At 42.8% G+C, this 16,051-nt stretch overlaps 1 protein-coding gene across 3 annotated transcripts in view; it reads left to right on the top strand.

Moving 5' to 3' along the window:
* CDH20 (cadherin 20) overlaps positions 1-16,051 on the top strand; it is a 156,134-nt gene that overhangs the window by 111,182 nt on the left and 28,901 nt on the right. For all 3 annotated transcript variants that reach the window (XM_079984945.1, XM_079984943.1, XM_079984944.1), the window contains exons 2-3: positions 1,118-1,494; positions 13,516-13,810. In XM_079984945.1, the coding sequence (XP_079841071.1) occupies positions 1,240-1,494; positions 13,516-13,810 (550 nt within the window). In that variant the 5' untranslated portion in view covers positions 1,118-1,239. The remainder of the gene's footprint in view (positions 1-1,117; positions 1,495-13,515; positions 13,811-16,051) is intronic.

A 16,051-nucleotide genomic window follows, 5' to 3' on the forward strand; every position in this document is an offset into this window, starting at 1 on the left:
AATCGTAATAGACTTTAAAGACTTTTTTTTAAAAAGATCAATATTAGGCTTTGTAAAGAATTCACTTGCCCTCAGAGGACACAAAGGGCCCTCCCCTCCCGAAAATGAACATCTGAAACACACAGAGGATGTTTGCTAACTGCACTGTCAAGAGTAGCGAAGTGCAGTGCCACCTCATTAAACTTAGCAAAACAGGGGAAGAAAAGACTGCTACAAAACATGGCCTGAGTGAGGTCACCAGCTAATCTAACTTCATGACAACAAAAGATCTTTGACTGATGAGAAAGTCTCCTCTGATGGAGGTCAACATTCCTTGGTCTAAATGAGTCTTTCAGGCTCAAGGTGGAAGGGGGGAAAAAGTTGTTTGCTTGACTCACTGAGGCATATGCTACGGTAGCATGTGGCTATCAGCATCCTGAGACCTTTTGTGACAGATATAATGATTAACTGGCTATTCAGAATTCTAGAAATGTCACATTAGCTGCGGTGGCCAACTCCTCAGAGAGCAGGCAGCAGAGTGTGAAGCCTGGCTTGAAGCAGAGGAAGGTTGGGTGCTAAAAGAATAAAGTGAGAAATAATTTGCAGCTGCTAAAATTGAATCAAAGCATTGCAGTGTGTCTGTAATATTTGTGTGCATGCATATACATGTGAGGTGACATGCAGAATTTTGCAGAAGGATGCTGGGTGGGAGGAAAAAAAGAGAGTCAAATCGGTATATATTATAACTTTTATGAAGTGAATCCTCCTTCGAAATACTGCCGGTGCTGTCTGGTCATAAATATTTCTCTCAAAAATGTTCTGTTCACTCAAGCCAATCAATTATATAGTGAGATCTGGCACCTACCTTAGCATACCGCCAGAGTCTTCCTTTCTAGCTAATCAAACATTACCTTCATTTGGGAGTGTAGTATGCATGCTATAAGCAAAGAGCCTTCTTTTTTTGGAAGAGGATTAACTTGTTATCACAGTTTTATGAGAGGGATTAAATACTGCATGAAACATATTTCTTTCTCCACCCCCACCCTTTTTTCTTTAAAAAAAGAAAGAAACTATGCTCTCAAAATTCCTTGATGGAAACTTGAACAGTAGGATTGGTGTTTGTTTTCTTACTTCACAGGAAACTACTGTCCTTAACTTGGCTGGCTTCATATCACTGAAAGACTGCCCTTGGGAATTTCAGGGGCCTTTCTGTTGAATGCTTTAAAGGACCCAGCTCCAACTTTTGGAAACAACCCTGGTATGGCAACGCGAACTTCGTGTAAAATGGACAGAGCGAGGAAGTGGCTCGGACTCAGTATATCTTTAAGTTGTTGCTTAATGATGAACCTCGTTACGGCTGTGTTATCTGGGAGCAGCAGGCCACCCAGCAAAGGCCAAGAAGGCAGCCTCTCTGACAACTTGCTTCTGCATCTGCGAATGAAGAGGAGCTGGGTGTGGAACCAATTCTTCGTTTTGGAAGAATACACTGGAACGGATCCTTTGTATGTGGGAAAGGTAAGTGGCATGCGGGGGGGATCAAGGTGTCACTATATTAAACAAAAATGTGTATGTAGTAATTATTATTATTATTATTATTATTATTATTATCATCACCATCACTATTATTAGCAGTAGTTGCTAATTATCAGCATCTAACTGGGTTGCCCCAGCCACTCTGGGTGGCTTCCAACATATATAAAAACATAATGAAACATTGCACGTTAAAAGGCTGCCCTATACAGGGCTACCTTCAAATGTCTCCTAAAGGTATCATCTCCTTGACATCTGATGGGATGGTGTTCCACAGGGTGGGTGCCACTACTGAGGAAGTTCTGTGCCTGGTTCCCTGTACCTTCACTTCTCGCAGTGAGGGAACCACCAGAAGGCCCTAGGAGTTAGATCTCAGTGTCCAGGCTAAATGTTGAGTGTGATAATGCTCCTTCAGGTATTATCCCTGCTTCCTTTCAGATATAGATATAGATACATACACACACACACACACACACACACACACACACAGGGCTATGCCTGTTAAGATTCCTGCTCCGTGTTTTCAGTCATGAGATTGTTGTCTATCACATGATGGTGTATGTTTCCATTCCACAGTGTGGGAAGTCACGGAGACAGGATGCTCAGCAGCCTTACCTACAGCCTTACCTGCTAGCAGACCACCCAACTTTCATCAAATCCCACACCACTATCTCGTTGGACCAGGGATGGGGAACATTTTTGTTTCGTACCCAATGGGCCAACTTTGACAGGTGGGCAGAACAAACCACATGTCAATCACATCACATCATTGTCACATTGCCGTGCCCAACTCCCATTGGAGATTGAAAACGGGAAGGGTTGCATAGCCTGCCCTGACCCTTACAATCTTTGGCGACCCTCCCCCTGCTTTTCCTTTCCACCTTCGATGTCAGGGGTACAAAGGAGTGTGAACTCTACCTACCACCCCAATCCTTCCCCAACATTTCAAGTGCCCCCTAGACCTCCTCAGCCTCCAAATCCATGTAGATCTTGCCAAGTCTCCCACCTGCTCCCATTAGATTTTGCCAAAAACCAAACAAACCCACCCACACCACTTCCTTTAGACTTACATATCAGGTGGAGATGGGTGGCAGCCGGCAGCCCAGGTGAGACAGTTGCAACAGGCCAAGGCAGCTCTCCCTCCACATTCCCCCTTCTGCTGAGGCTGAAACACTGTCATTGGTGAGGTGGGCAGTGGCGATGGCAGTGGGTGGCAGAGCAGGATGTTTGCTGAGGAGCTACCCTGTGGCTCGCCTGGGCCGTCTGCCACTGCAGCCCTCCATTGCTGCTGTGATGGTGCCACTGTAGTCTGCAGTGCCAAACTGCTGCCTTAGGCAAATATATAATAGGACACACACACACACACACACACACACACACACACACACTTCTGAGGATCTTCCAATCTAAATTTTGATTGCTGGAACTGATGAGGGTAAAAAGATGGGTATGCACAAATGCACTTAGCTTTGGCTCTGCGGTAGGACTAAGCGGCTAAGCCAAAGTCTCCACCCAAGAGGTGGTTTTTGAGGAGGAATTTGGAAGAAGAGGAGATCTGGCACCACACAGGTTTTCCAGGCTGTTCTCCTTCAAGCGGTGTATCAGTGGACACCTAATTTATTTCAGTTCCTAAGAGCTTCCGACGGGTGTCACCTTGAGCTGTGAATAATGTCTGTTTTGAAAGGCTATCGATGATTTGCCTTTTTCCAAAAGATCAGCACTAACAATTATCCGGTGTAATTGATGTCACCCTTACAAACTCTCTGGCTGTCTTTATAGGATGAGCTCCGGGTTCAGAACATAGGCAGGTTATATTGATACAGAAGGGATTGGTTTAGGAGAGGGAGGGAGGGAGGGAAAAAGAAGTTGCAACAGTACAAGTGGGCATGTTATATTAAATGTGCAGTTGCGACAGAAGACAACATATTTGGGGATAGCTCATCACTGTCCTCATGTCACTGCAGTTTGCATTTCCCTGTCTTTTGCAGGGACAGGCAACCATGTACAGCAAAAGTGGGGAAACTCATAATGTATTGACATCCCAATTTGGGCAAGTTGTCCTAGATCAGGGATGTTATGCTGTATTGTGTTTTTACTGTAATTATACAGTTAATGCTGAATTGTGTTTTTAATATTCGGTTGAAAGCCACCCAGAGTGGCTGGAGAAACCCAGCCAGATGGGCAGGCTATAAATAATAAATAATTATTATATTATTATGTCCAACCGGTCAATCGTGATGTGTCTGTGGTCGATCATGGTCGATTGCGGGATCCTCCTCCCCCCCCCCAAAAAAAGCTCAACATCATTGGTGAAGCCTCCTCCCCAAAAAATTCAACAACTCTGGTCAATCCAATGGGTAGATCACTGCCAGTTTATTTACAGCTGGAGTAGATCGCAGTCTCTTGGAAGCTGAACGTGCCTGTCCTAGATGTTACAGAGCATGCAGACAGGAATAGCTTCCACATGGAGCAGAACAGGAGAAGAGAGTGCCCCCCCACAAAGAGCCCCACCCCCTGACATTGCACTTGCTGAATAGCCCCCTGCCCATGGATTCAGTAGGTAGGTACTGTTGGAGATGCAGAAGAGAGGCTCATTCTGTGGTTGAAGGGTTAATTTGGTTAATGTTGAAGTCAGCTAGCCAAGAGGGGGACTACTGCAGGTGTGGCTTAGCAGGACCACATGATATTCACCAAGGTAAATATCCTGATTTGCTATGTATTTCTGAGGGAACTTTGCCCCTGTATTTTGGTTGAATGTACAAGGCCTAATGTAAGAAAGTAAAAACCTCTCTGTTCATTTCTTTTTCAATTGTACACTGTTTTTGTTCAGTTTTCCTTGGTGTTATCAGGGCTTTTCTCTCTGGAGTCTGCATTATTTAAGTGACTTTTTTAACAGGTACAGCATGAATTTCTGCAGATAGGAAAGCTTATAATGCCTGAAAGGGGCTTTTGGCAGTGAGTGTCTCCTTAGAATGACTTCTTCATGCCTATAACTCAAGCTTTCACCTTTTTGTTCTTGTTTTCCATCTGTGATGGCTCTTTTGATTCAAGTTGGCTTGCGTTTGGATGTTGTGGATTAAGTTCCGACTTAGAACAGCAGTATAAACACACTCAAAATGTAATTTCAGTGGCACATTATATAAAAGCAGGCAGTGGGGGGAATTCTCAAATGGCTAGCAGGCAGTGAAAAATAAACACAATATATGATAGCCTGAATCACTAGTCTGCCTTTGTCTTTCATGAATGTCTGCGTTCTTATGACAGCAAAGTAAAGTCAGTTATATTACTTAACAATATTGCTTTTCTTGGCTACATGCAAAGTTGAGAATAATTTTCCACCTTAACTTTGTTTGAGACCTGGAGAAAACACACTTAGCTGTGTTTCCTATATTACTTAGAAGACGTTTTGGTCAAAGGAAAGCCAGGGTATGCATTTGGAGGTTTTTTTTGCCAGACAGCTTCAGTTTGTACCTTCTTGACATCAAAGTCTACCAGCTTCCATTCTTGTCTCGTAGAACACTGGCATGCTTAATTACATTTTCCCATCATTCTATTCTTATAACAACTATGCCCCTAGAACCTACATCGTTGATTGTCCATTCTTGTTTGACGTTTGCCAGAACAATAATCTAATAAACATTGCACTCTTATTATCTGCACATCCTGGGATCAGAATATGAACTAAAATGATAGTTTCTCTATTTATATACTATCAGTATGCAAGGGATGAGATACAAAGAGCTACTTTAAGCATGGGCTTGGGTCTGGGAAAGCCAAGTGGGATTTGCCTATGTGGAATTGTTTTTTTGGAGCCTGCAAAATCATTCAGACTGGAAGTCATCCTTTACTGGTGCCGCCCCCAAAGAAAAATTATATTTAGTGAAGTTATGTGAGGATATACCAGAATGCTTTTCTTGTTCTCCACTCGGAGAACTGTGTGTCTTTGTACATGAGAGAGAGAACTCTATGCACCCTATGAGAACTCCCAGAGTTCCTCAGTGATATGCTTTGCATGCATAATATATTGGAGTTGCCATAGCTCAATGACATTATGTAAGACCCCAGTTTCAATCTTGGCTCCTCCACTTACAAGGATTTCAGGTTGCATGGCTGGGGGGCGGGTGGGATTAGATGAGCTGATGGCCTCACTCAGTACAGTGGCTTCATACTTACACATCAATCCCAAGTCCCAACCTTAGTGACTCCAATTAAAAGTAATTCAGGTGGCAGGAGAAAGAGCTGTCTCTGAACTTGCAAAACTCTTAATTTATCTGGATGCATTCAGTAGTGTCAATGGCTGGCTTGGTTAAAATGAACATACAGTGCTTTTAAAGTTTCTCAGTACAAGAAGACAAATCTGACCATATTTCTTAATGCATCGTATGCTCTCCTCAGATTACTTCCCAAGTGGTCTCATTGATTTTAAATTCTGTTCTGGGGCAAATCAGCAGTGTCTATTTGCTTTAGTTATTAAGATGCAGCATCTAAACCTTCTAAACTACTATATATGTAAAGTTCAAGTATTTTCTAGGGGGTGGGTGTGTGGTGTGTCATACTGACAGATGGACTCTACTATGGAATCAGAATTGCTCTAACAAGCAATTTTGTAGATAAGCATGCATGAATTTATTTTTTGCAAACATAGCTTTTCTTGCCATTTTGTAGCAATACCTGTGCATGCAAATAAAGATCATTTGCTAATACTGGTAAAGAAGCTCATCCAATTTTTTATTTTGCCAGCATTTTCATTCAGCACTAAAGAATTTAACCCTAAAAGCTTCAATACTTCTAAAATACAGTTGATACAAAGCCGCTTATCATATATCATACTCAAAAAGCACACCCACTTTTTGCTAAAACACTTTCTTATTGTTTCAGTGCTGCTGTTCAGTGTTCTTCATTGCCGCCGCCTCCTTTGCCTCTCAGCCTTTGGCCTCAATTTACCCACAATGATACTGGCTGTGGTGGTGACACATATAATTTTGTCAATAATACCATGAAGTTAAATCTGACATGATACTGTCATAAATACTCATGAAGTCACGTGGGTTTCCACAGTCAATCATTTTAAACAACAGTTTGGGCAAAGGAGAAGAGGGAAAATGGTACCAAGAAAAATTGCTGGGGCATGCAGGTTCCAGGGTGCCTTGGTGCCCTTTCTAAATTCTGAAGCACCCTGGAAAATGGACCATGGATTCATGAGCCAAGGATGCTGCAATTTCAGTTTCAGATGACAGGAAGTAATGAAGCTCTCCTGGTCACTGCAGGTGATGCCTGCCACATTTGTGGCAAAGAGATCAGATAGCTGTGATGTGAGAGAGTTATGGCAACAGCGTGCGCTTATTAGGAGCCAAGCCTGAACTTTCTTGAAGTTTGAGCTTAATTAGTACAGGGACAAATTCACAAGTTCACCATTGCAAGCTCTCCAGTTCCAAACTGCAAAGTCATCGCTAATTGTAAGGCACTGTATCCTACACACAGGGCAGTTTGTATTCTAATGTATCTTGTGTTGCTATATAGCACCACAGATTCACAACCTGCATCTATGCCGCCAGCTAATTTACTGCAGTTTAGTTTGCTGGTTCAAAATGGGATGAATTTGCAATGAGGAGATAAACAACTGTGAGCACAGGTCTCCCTGGCTGTAATTTCCAGCACCCTTTGTAATATGTTTTGCAGTAGTTTTAGTGGACCAGGATGTAGGGTAGTGTATTTAGGCACTTGGAAAAAACCAGTCCTGTCTCATCTCTGTTAATAATAATGACATTCTCCCATCCCCATAGTCATGTTTATGGCACTTCCAAGGGCGCAGGAGCACACTTGATAGTTACAACTGAAGGTGAGAAAGACAGAGAGAAAGACAAAGTTTGCGCATTTCTCCCTTGAGTTTCATTCAGGGGCGTCTTACCCATAGAGCCTAGTGGCGCAGGGCACCAGGGCGCCAAGTTCTGGAGGGCACCAGGGAAGAGGCGGAGGCTGGACGCAGTACCTCCCGGCATCAGCTCACCGCCCTCGCCCGCCTCTGCCATTCTGTGCCAAAGCAGCGCCATGCCCAGAGCCTCCCCCTGCCATGGCCACCATGGCACGAAGTGACCAGCTGAGCCAGGAGCCACCACATCCAGCCTCCGCCTCTTCCCTGCCAGCAGTGCTGTCCTCCCTAAAAAAAGGTCGGCAACTCTGGAAAGGGGGGAATGCCGGAGGGATCTTCGCACCATGGCGCTGGATATGCTCAAGACAGCCCTGGTTTCATTTTATCAAAATATTCCTTAATATAATAATTGCCTTGATGAATGAGACTTGAGCCCATCTAATCTACTATTTTGTCTCCAACAGCAATGATACAGCACTCCTAAGCAAGACATGGTGGCCTTTCCCTTTTGTTAGCCCTAGGATCTAGTATTCAGATGTAGACTGCATCCCACTTGGCATTTTGACTCACGGTTGCTGCCACCAACCCACATCATGCTGGTAATGCTTGGTTCAAAAGATGCATGATGTGACATCATTGCAGTCAATGTTACCCTCTCCCTATTTTCATAGAAGGTAGAGAGGAGTGCTTAACATAAACATAAGACATCATCATAAAAACATGGGGGTGGATGTGGTTTGGGGACAGCCATTTTCCTCGCTGTCAGGTCCAAAGTTGCCACCGATTCTGTTATGGAAGAGGATGGCAAATCTAAATCTAGGAATGGAATACAGATCTCCATCTGTGCCTTGCACCTGCTCCTTTTTTTTTACTTGATACTGTAGCCCAGATGTTCATGATTAAGATTTGAACTTTAGAGCCAGTTCTGCTTGGCTGAACTTATAGTTCTGAATATATCCGTTGCTTTTCTCCCCCATGAACAAAGCTGTGCACTTACTGAAGGCCAAACACAATGCTCAGTGGTTCCATTTGCAGATTAAATTCATACAACAGCAAACATGAAGTGTGGTAGAAAGAGAAGTAGCTTGATGGTAAAGCACAGATACTGTACACAGAAGATTCTTAGTTTAAGATTTCATCTCTGTCTGAAACCTTGGAATGCTGTTGCTAGCTGAGTTAACACAGATCAATGATCTGACACAGTATAAGGCAACTTCCTAATCCACCTTCGATTTTCATATGCAGCATATCCGGTAAGGAAAGGTGCAAGCCAAAGGTGGTGGTGTTTTTTAAGCACCTACTCTCATTCTGTCTGAACTCAACCAAACTTTCTTGTTTGGAACACAGACCTCATATTACGCTTCAACCCTGAGAGCAAAATGCTGATTCTCCTTTCTTATTTCGACATTTTAGTCATCTTGATCCATCCATTGCAGTGGCAATGAGCTTAGAACAGATTCCTTAGCTAAACAGAAATATATGGAGTTTTCTAATATGTTTCCTCAATCACAGCTGCAGTATTGCTGATTCAGACTGTGACCTACACAACATCTTCTGAATTCAATAAAAGCAGGAGCAGGTTTTATGTAGGCCAAAATCAGGACGTTGACAGGTTAGGAAGAACAACATTCCCCAAAGATTCACTGAGTCATTCTGCTTGGTGAAACTTTGCATTCACCTCTTGCATTCATTAAAGCCCCACTGACACAGAACAGGCTGATCAGAAAAGAGGCGTGGTGCAGTCCATTATTGTTTTTTGAATCAGGAAAATTATCCAGCACTTTTAGCACTATTCTATTCTAGCAATATAGAAATAAGACTGTACAAAATTATTTTCTTTCACATTGCTTGGTGTGTGTTTTTCAACATCTCTTTGGTATGCTGTGTTTCCATAATGTACAACTGGTATGGATTTACCTCTCACTTCCTTTTCTATATTTCATGTATACTGGGCAGTGTGCTCTTCTAAGAATACGTAGAAAGCTGTCATATGGTACCTTATTATTAGATGAGATGCAAAGGACTGAGCATCCATTCTGCCTTTACTTCCAGCATACTTCCATACATATGCACACACAAGTTGGACTGGTGCCAGCATCTAGACAATCAAACTAGCAACCCAAATGAACCTTCCCAGGCCTTAATATCAGCTCAAAAGTCCACCATCAAGATTGATTAGACTGGTGGACACTAGAGACCAGTTTCCTAATGAATTTACATTCAATTTGCACATGTTAATTTATAGATTACAGCTATTCTGGATCCTATAATACCACTCAGATAGTGGAGTTGTTCATTTGTTTGTTTTCCAATACATAGTAGGTTTTTAAGGGGCATCCTAGCTAAAATAATGGGCACTAGCAATAGGCCTAACAAGCTTGTGATATCCCATGGGTTTGGGGAATAGTACTTACTGTGTGAAGGTACCTTGCAGTAGGCCTGCCCTAAGACCTGGATGCAGCAGGGGTCAGCAGAACCTCATCAGGTGTGCTATAATATATATTTATGAACAACTGGACAGCCACTCAGCATAGCAGCTAACCAGGCAAAATTAAAATTCCCAACAAGTTCCTACTTGTTGTAGGGAACCACATCCTGGTTGGGAAGGGGAATTTCTGCTGCAGATTAGTCATTTCTCTTAGACAGGCCACACAAATCTGTGTTTGCTTTTCTGCTAAGACTGGGAGGTGAGACGGTTTGAGTTACATTTTATACCAGCCATTTTACTCTTCTAGGTTCTTCAGTGAAGCACTTCCATTGTACATGAGCATGACTTCCTCAGTTATGGAAAATTTCTGTGCATTTGTAGAACTCCATCAAATGGCTCACATGCATCCATGAGACTCTGCAAGGTAGTCCTGAGGGTTGGTCCAGGCTAGCATCAGCCTAGAAGTCTTCTTTTCTTCTTTGGCAATCACTTGTAGCTGAGTAAGATTGTCTTCCATAAACACAGTTTTCAAAAGCGAGTCCGTAAGTGATGGTGGAGGCCAATTCTGGATCAACACGTCCTTCCACAGTGGGGACATTGGTTTCTGGGCAGGAGTTGATCATGATGAGGGTTTGCCAAGCATGCCTTCCTCTTAGCACATTTCTCCCTTTCATCCTATTTGAGCATCTTCAACACCCATGACACATTTGGTAAAGGCTGTTCTCCAATTGGAGCGCTCACAGGCCAGTGTTTCCCAGTTGTCTGTGTTTATACTACATTTTTTTAGATTTGCCTTGAGAGAATCTTTGACCCTCTTTTGTTGACCACCAACATTACGCTTACAATTTTAAAGTTTGGAATAGAGTAGTTGCTTTGGAAGACGATAATCAGGCATCTGAACAACATGACCAGTCCAACAAAGTTGATGTTGAAGAATCATTGCTTTGACACTGGTGATCTTTGCTTCTTCTAGTACACTAGCATTAGTTCTCCTGTCTTCCCAAGTGATGTGTTTTACTGATACTCAGATCTCACAGCTTCCTCTGCTGTGTGCTACTAAGAGGGAAACTGCACTTTCCAGGAGGTGAGGCAATGCTGGCATAGGAAGCAGCTATGTCATCAATTCCCCCTAGGTGACTTCAAGCCTACCAAAGCATCATGGAAAGGAACTGTGCTGAAGCCGGCAACTCTCCTAAAGCAATGAGATAATGTCGGAACCTGTCGCTAAAAACCTGACCGAACGCAACAGTTCTAAGAACACAGAGAGCCGGACATTTGCAGCCTCCAACCAAACAGCATGATAAGCATTACCGTATCTCTGGCTTCCTGACATTTCCTAGCATGGCAACAGTTGGCTCACTGAGTGGCAGGAGGCTGCCTTCATGTCTGTTCTTAAGCGATCATCATGCTTGAATGGTCACCTGATTTCACTGTCAGGGCCCCTGCTGATGCTGCCTTAATGACATGGGAGCCACTGGAGCATGTGGTTCACAGAGTGTGGGTTAATCTACTTTGTTGCGATAATAAAAACAATTGAATAACTCCTTTGTTCCAAGCTCTTTCGAGAAAGGGTGGGATACGGATGTGCTTGACACCTTTTCTGAGCCACTATGTCAGAAGACACAAGGTCATGTAGGAGTAGCCAACGGTGTGTGTTTTCCCAAATCACTGGGTATGCTCCACCCACAATAATTGCATTTTATATTGTGATTTTCCTCAAAAGGACTTCCTGGCTTTCCTCTCTCTTCACTTAACCCTCAGAATCACCTTCTGAAGTAGCTTAGGCTGACGGTGAATGGCCCAAGGTCAATCAGCAAAACATCATGGCTGAGCAGGGATTGGAAACTGGGTTTCTCTTATCCTAATTCAGTACTCTAACAGTTCCATTACACATTGTCCAGATCTTTTCCAGGAAGGACAAATGTTGCATTGAAGCACTGAAGTGCTCTAAGTGGTTACTGGCGTTTTGTTGTAGCTGCTGCAATCTTTGAAAAACACAACTCCCATAGACCTTGGTAGAATTTACATCTGAGTCCACATCGTAAGTATTGGGGTGTGAGACTTTCCTGCTCAACTAGTTTCCTGGCTATTTTCTTCCTATTCCCATACAGGAGGTTAAACAAAAGAAGCAGGCAGGTTTTGGTAGGCAAGGAATCTTCCCAAGCTTTTTCTTACTGTTGCCAGTCGCGGTCCCATAAGCCATTTGATTAAGCCTCGGGTGATTTTGCTCTCAATATTTTTCAATTATTTCACAAGGCAAAGGTGTTTAGCAGACTTGTAACTAATTGAATCATTCTTCTTGCCTTTTGTAAAAGATAATTGATACTGCATTTTGCTTGTCTATGTTCTGTTGCTTCCCAAATTATCAATGCCTACTCAGAACTAATTAGCCGCCATGCAGTGTGTTAATTCGCTAATTCCCTCTAATATTCTAGGGTGCATTATCATCTGCACCAGCTGTGCTAGAGTGTATGATTCAGATGTTCCAAGCTGCTTACCTTGCCCTATTCTTTTACAGTAGCTGTGTTACAACTTTTTCATTTCCTAATAGTTCAGCTGTGTCTTTTTTCCTCCTGCAATCACCATGAATCTCTATGAAATCAATTCACTGCCATAAGGCTCCTTTCCTGCTTTAATTTAATCTTAGGTTAATAATGAAATATTAATTTGGGGTGTGGGGCCATCATAAAATATGCAAAGAAGCAGTTGCTTTTTGTATGAAAAATGCAGGCCAACTAACGGTCTTATTTCTTTCCTAGACATTAAAAAAGAAATGTGTTGTGTAGTATGAGAGTTCACTAGCTAACGGCCTTTCAAGTTTTGTGGCATGGGGAAATAGAGTGGGGTGGGTGGGATGTAGAGTCACAGTCCTTTTTAGAGTGGCTATATGCCCTACTTTGCAGAGTACTGTCCTCTGTTTGTGGCAGAGAGAAGTCTAGAATCAGAGGAAGAAGCTGAAGCAGGAGATGAGGAAGGAAGGAGGCCAAGTGGAAGAGATTAGTCAGGCTGGTGGAGAGTCACAGATGTCTCCCCCTTCTGTTATGAAAGCTCCCATCCTCTGTCAACCAGAAGAGGGCTTCATGCAGTTGCAGTCTCCAATTGCTTGGAAAAAGTTATGGAGAGGAGGGGACTAAAATGGCGGTGCTGGGGTGGGGAGTTTCAGTCTCAGCAACTGATTCATGGGGTAAAGCCTACCAGGGATGGGCTGCTGTGTTCATTAAGCCTGACACTCAGCCAAGTCTGTGAAGATTGTGTTTTTGCTAATAAAGAGTTAACTCCAACTTTGATTGGTGTGATTTACTGTCAGCTCGCTCTTTGACACACATAACACTGACAAGGGTATTGGGCATGTTTTGCCCCAACCACAAAGTTGTTCCTAAGTGCAGTGCTTCATTTCCCCCCATAGAAGTGAATGACAGACCTTCGTCAAACTTGCTTACTCTTCCTAGTGAGTTTTGCCTCAACTAAACTCCAAGTCTGCAACCTGTTTACTTTGTCCCACAGAACCAAGGCAGGAAGAAGCAGCTTGTTCAACTAAAACATATGGCGCACTAATGATGATGGTGATGGTTGGTGGCAGGGATGATAACCAGAAGTTGTTTGCCTTTCTCTACCACAAAATCAAAATGTCCTCAACCAAATGCATTAAATAGCTCTTCACATATATACTGTGAGCTAAGTTCCAACTACATATGGTTACTCTTTGCAGTTGCATTCTGATATGGACAGAGGAGATGGATCCATCAAATACATACTGTCGGGAGAAGGAGCAGGCATTGTGTTCACCATTGATGACGCAACTGGAGATATCCATGCCATTCAGAGGCTGGACCGAGAAGAGAGATCCCAGTATACTCTGAGGGCTCAAGCCTTGGATAGACTGACTGGCAGGCCGATGGAGCCGGAATCTGAATTTATCATCAAAATCCAAGATATCAATGACAATGAACCCAAGTTCCTGGATGGACCATATGTTGCTTCAGTACCAGAAATGTCACCAGTAGGTAAGTGGGACTTTTGAGAACATGCTTTCAATATATAGAAAACAAGCCAGTAAGAATGCTAAAGAAATATTTGGCCTTTATTCCAGCTCCCTAGCCGAAAGATTGCAAAAGGAAGGGCGGGAACTGGGTTTACAGTTTAGATTTTAATTTCAGCCTATGTGGAGCGTAGGATAGTTATAAAATAGTGATTCCTAGGTGGCAGGGAACCTTCTTTGATCTGTCTAGTTTTCCCCTCAGCCTATATTCTGTTTTTCCTAGCTGTCTAGGGAAGAAACCAGGAAATGTATGACCCTTAAACTTCTCGTGAAACTTCCCTCCCATTGGCTGCGCAGTTTGCTTCTTTGTACTGTTTATTGCTGAAGTGGAAAACCACTCCAGAGGTAGAAGCTCTGGCACAATTGCTCTGTTTGCCAGCAGATTCTGTAGTTGAGGCTTGTACCCTACCAAGGTGAACACAACCCAACAGCCACATATTGGTGGCTTCCTGAGCAGGCTGCTCTGAAAGGCCCATGGATTAAATTTTCATTTGAGCCCCTTTGTTCTCGCAGCATCTTGTGCCAGGGTCAATTCCTTCCTCCCTAGTTTACTGTTTACCGGTTTTGATTTCGTTTCATCCAGTTGCCCCTTTTGCACTCCCTTAATAGCAACAGGACTACAGCCAGATATTTATCCTACAGTACCCAACAGATGGCAATAGGAAGATCAGTGGGCCACCATGCATATGTAGCTCAGAAGTTGTGCAGACCTGCAGTAGACTGTGGCTGTAAAAGCGGTGCTAGGGGAGTCCTCTGCTGCTACACCAAGGTGTGCTGCATGCTACCTGTCATTCATATGCCCACTACAAAGAGCAAAGAAAGAGCCATAAGCACAGAGCCATGAAGACCTGTGGCAACAAGCCTTGTGCTTCATTGATTTCCAAGCTGTGCTGTGGTCCCCAGGGGCCCATCATCAGCCTGTGTAAATTAGATCAGTCATGAGCACTGGCCAGTTTTACACCTGGAGCTAAAAAGGACTTTGACTGCCCATAGATCAGAGAAAGGCAAAGCTGGTTTTAAAGCACCTTAAACTTGGAAAGGTTTATGAGATAAGAAATCCATTGGTCTTTTTGCAGGAGCAAGTATAGCACAAAATGTAACCTCCTGACTCTTTGCAGTTTATTAAACAATATTCAAATCCTAGCCACAAATATCGTTCACATTGAATATATCATATCATATAAAGAGCCAGATCTGAAATATATTTAATAGATCCTCATTAACGGTTCTTACTTTTCTCACCATCCTTCTGTTCCCAATAACATTGTCCAAGCATATATGCATTTGCTCTTGAATTCTATTACAATGTGTCATTTCTCTTTTCCATCTTTTTATTTGCTTTTTTCCCTCCACATAAACCTACAAGTTCTTTGGAATGGTGAATGTGTGATAGCTGTATTATACACCAGACAAGTTTCTTGTTTTGTATATATAACAGTATCTTTTTAAACAATCTAATCCCCAGGACTGCAAAGATAAATGTGGGGGGAAGTATGCTAAGAAATACACTAATGATACACACTCCCACTTCACACAGCCACAGCTAAATATTTTTAAGGCCTGTTGAATTGAAAAGAAACATATTAAAACATGCCCAACCCTGCCATTAACTAGTGAGACTCAAAACTGCTTAATATTGGCCAGATTATGCCCTATGGTATTTGTAGCATTCCATGGATGTTATATTAGTATTCATGCATAAAAACTACCAGGGCAGGCTTCCTCAACCTCAGCCCTCCAGATGTTTTGAGACTACAGTTCCCATCATCCCTGACCACTGGTCCTGCTAGCTAGGGATTGTGGGAGTTGTAGACCAAAAACATCTGGAGGGCCGAGGTTGAGGAAGCCTGTACCAGGGCCATCAGGTTTCAAGAACAATGAGACAAATAACCGCACTTCCAATTAAGATTTTCAACTCTCAGAATTCTGCACCCAAATATTAAGCTTTTTGGCAAATACAATCCATTTTCACCTTTTGGGAATGACATTACTTAGATGAATGCAATTTAATTGCCCAGATGTAATTTGGTTGCTACAGTAGTCGTGATTCTTTGTTCAGATTTCATAAGATATTTCGTTGATGTTTCTGGAACGCAGTTTGTTAAAGGGACTTTCTCATTTTTCCTATGATATTGTTCTCCTCTTCTGCGTCATATAATCCTTTTTTTCAGTAGCAGAGTACCGAGTATGATTTAAAGTTTTATTT

Source organism: Podarcis cretensis, assembly GCF_951804945.1.
Source record: "Podarcis cretensis genome assembly, chromosome: 7".
NCBI classification, from domain to species: Eukaryota; Metazoa; Chordata; class Lepidosauria; order Squamata; family Lacertidae; genus Podarcis; species Podarcis cretensis.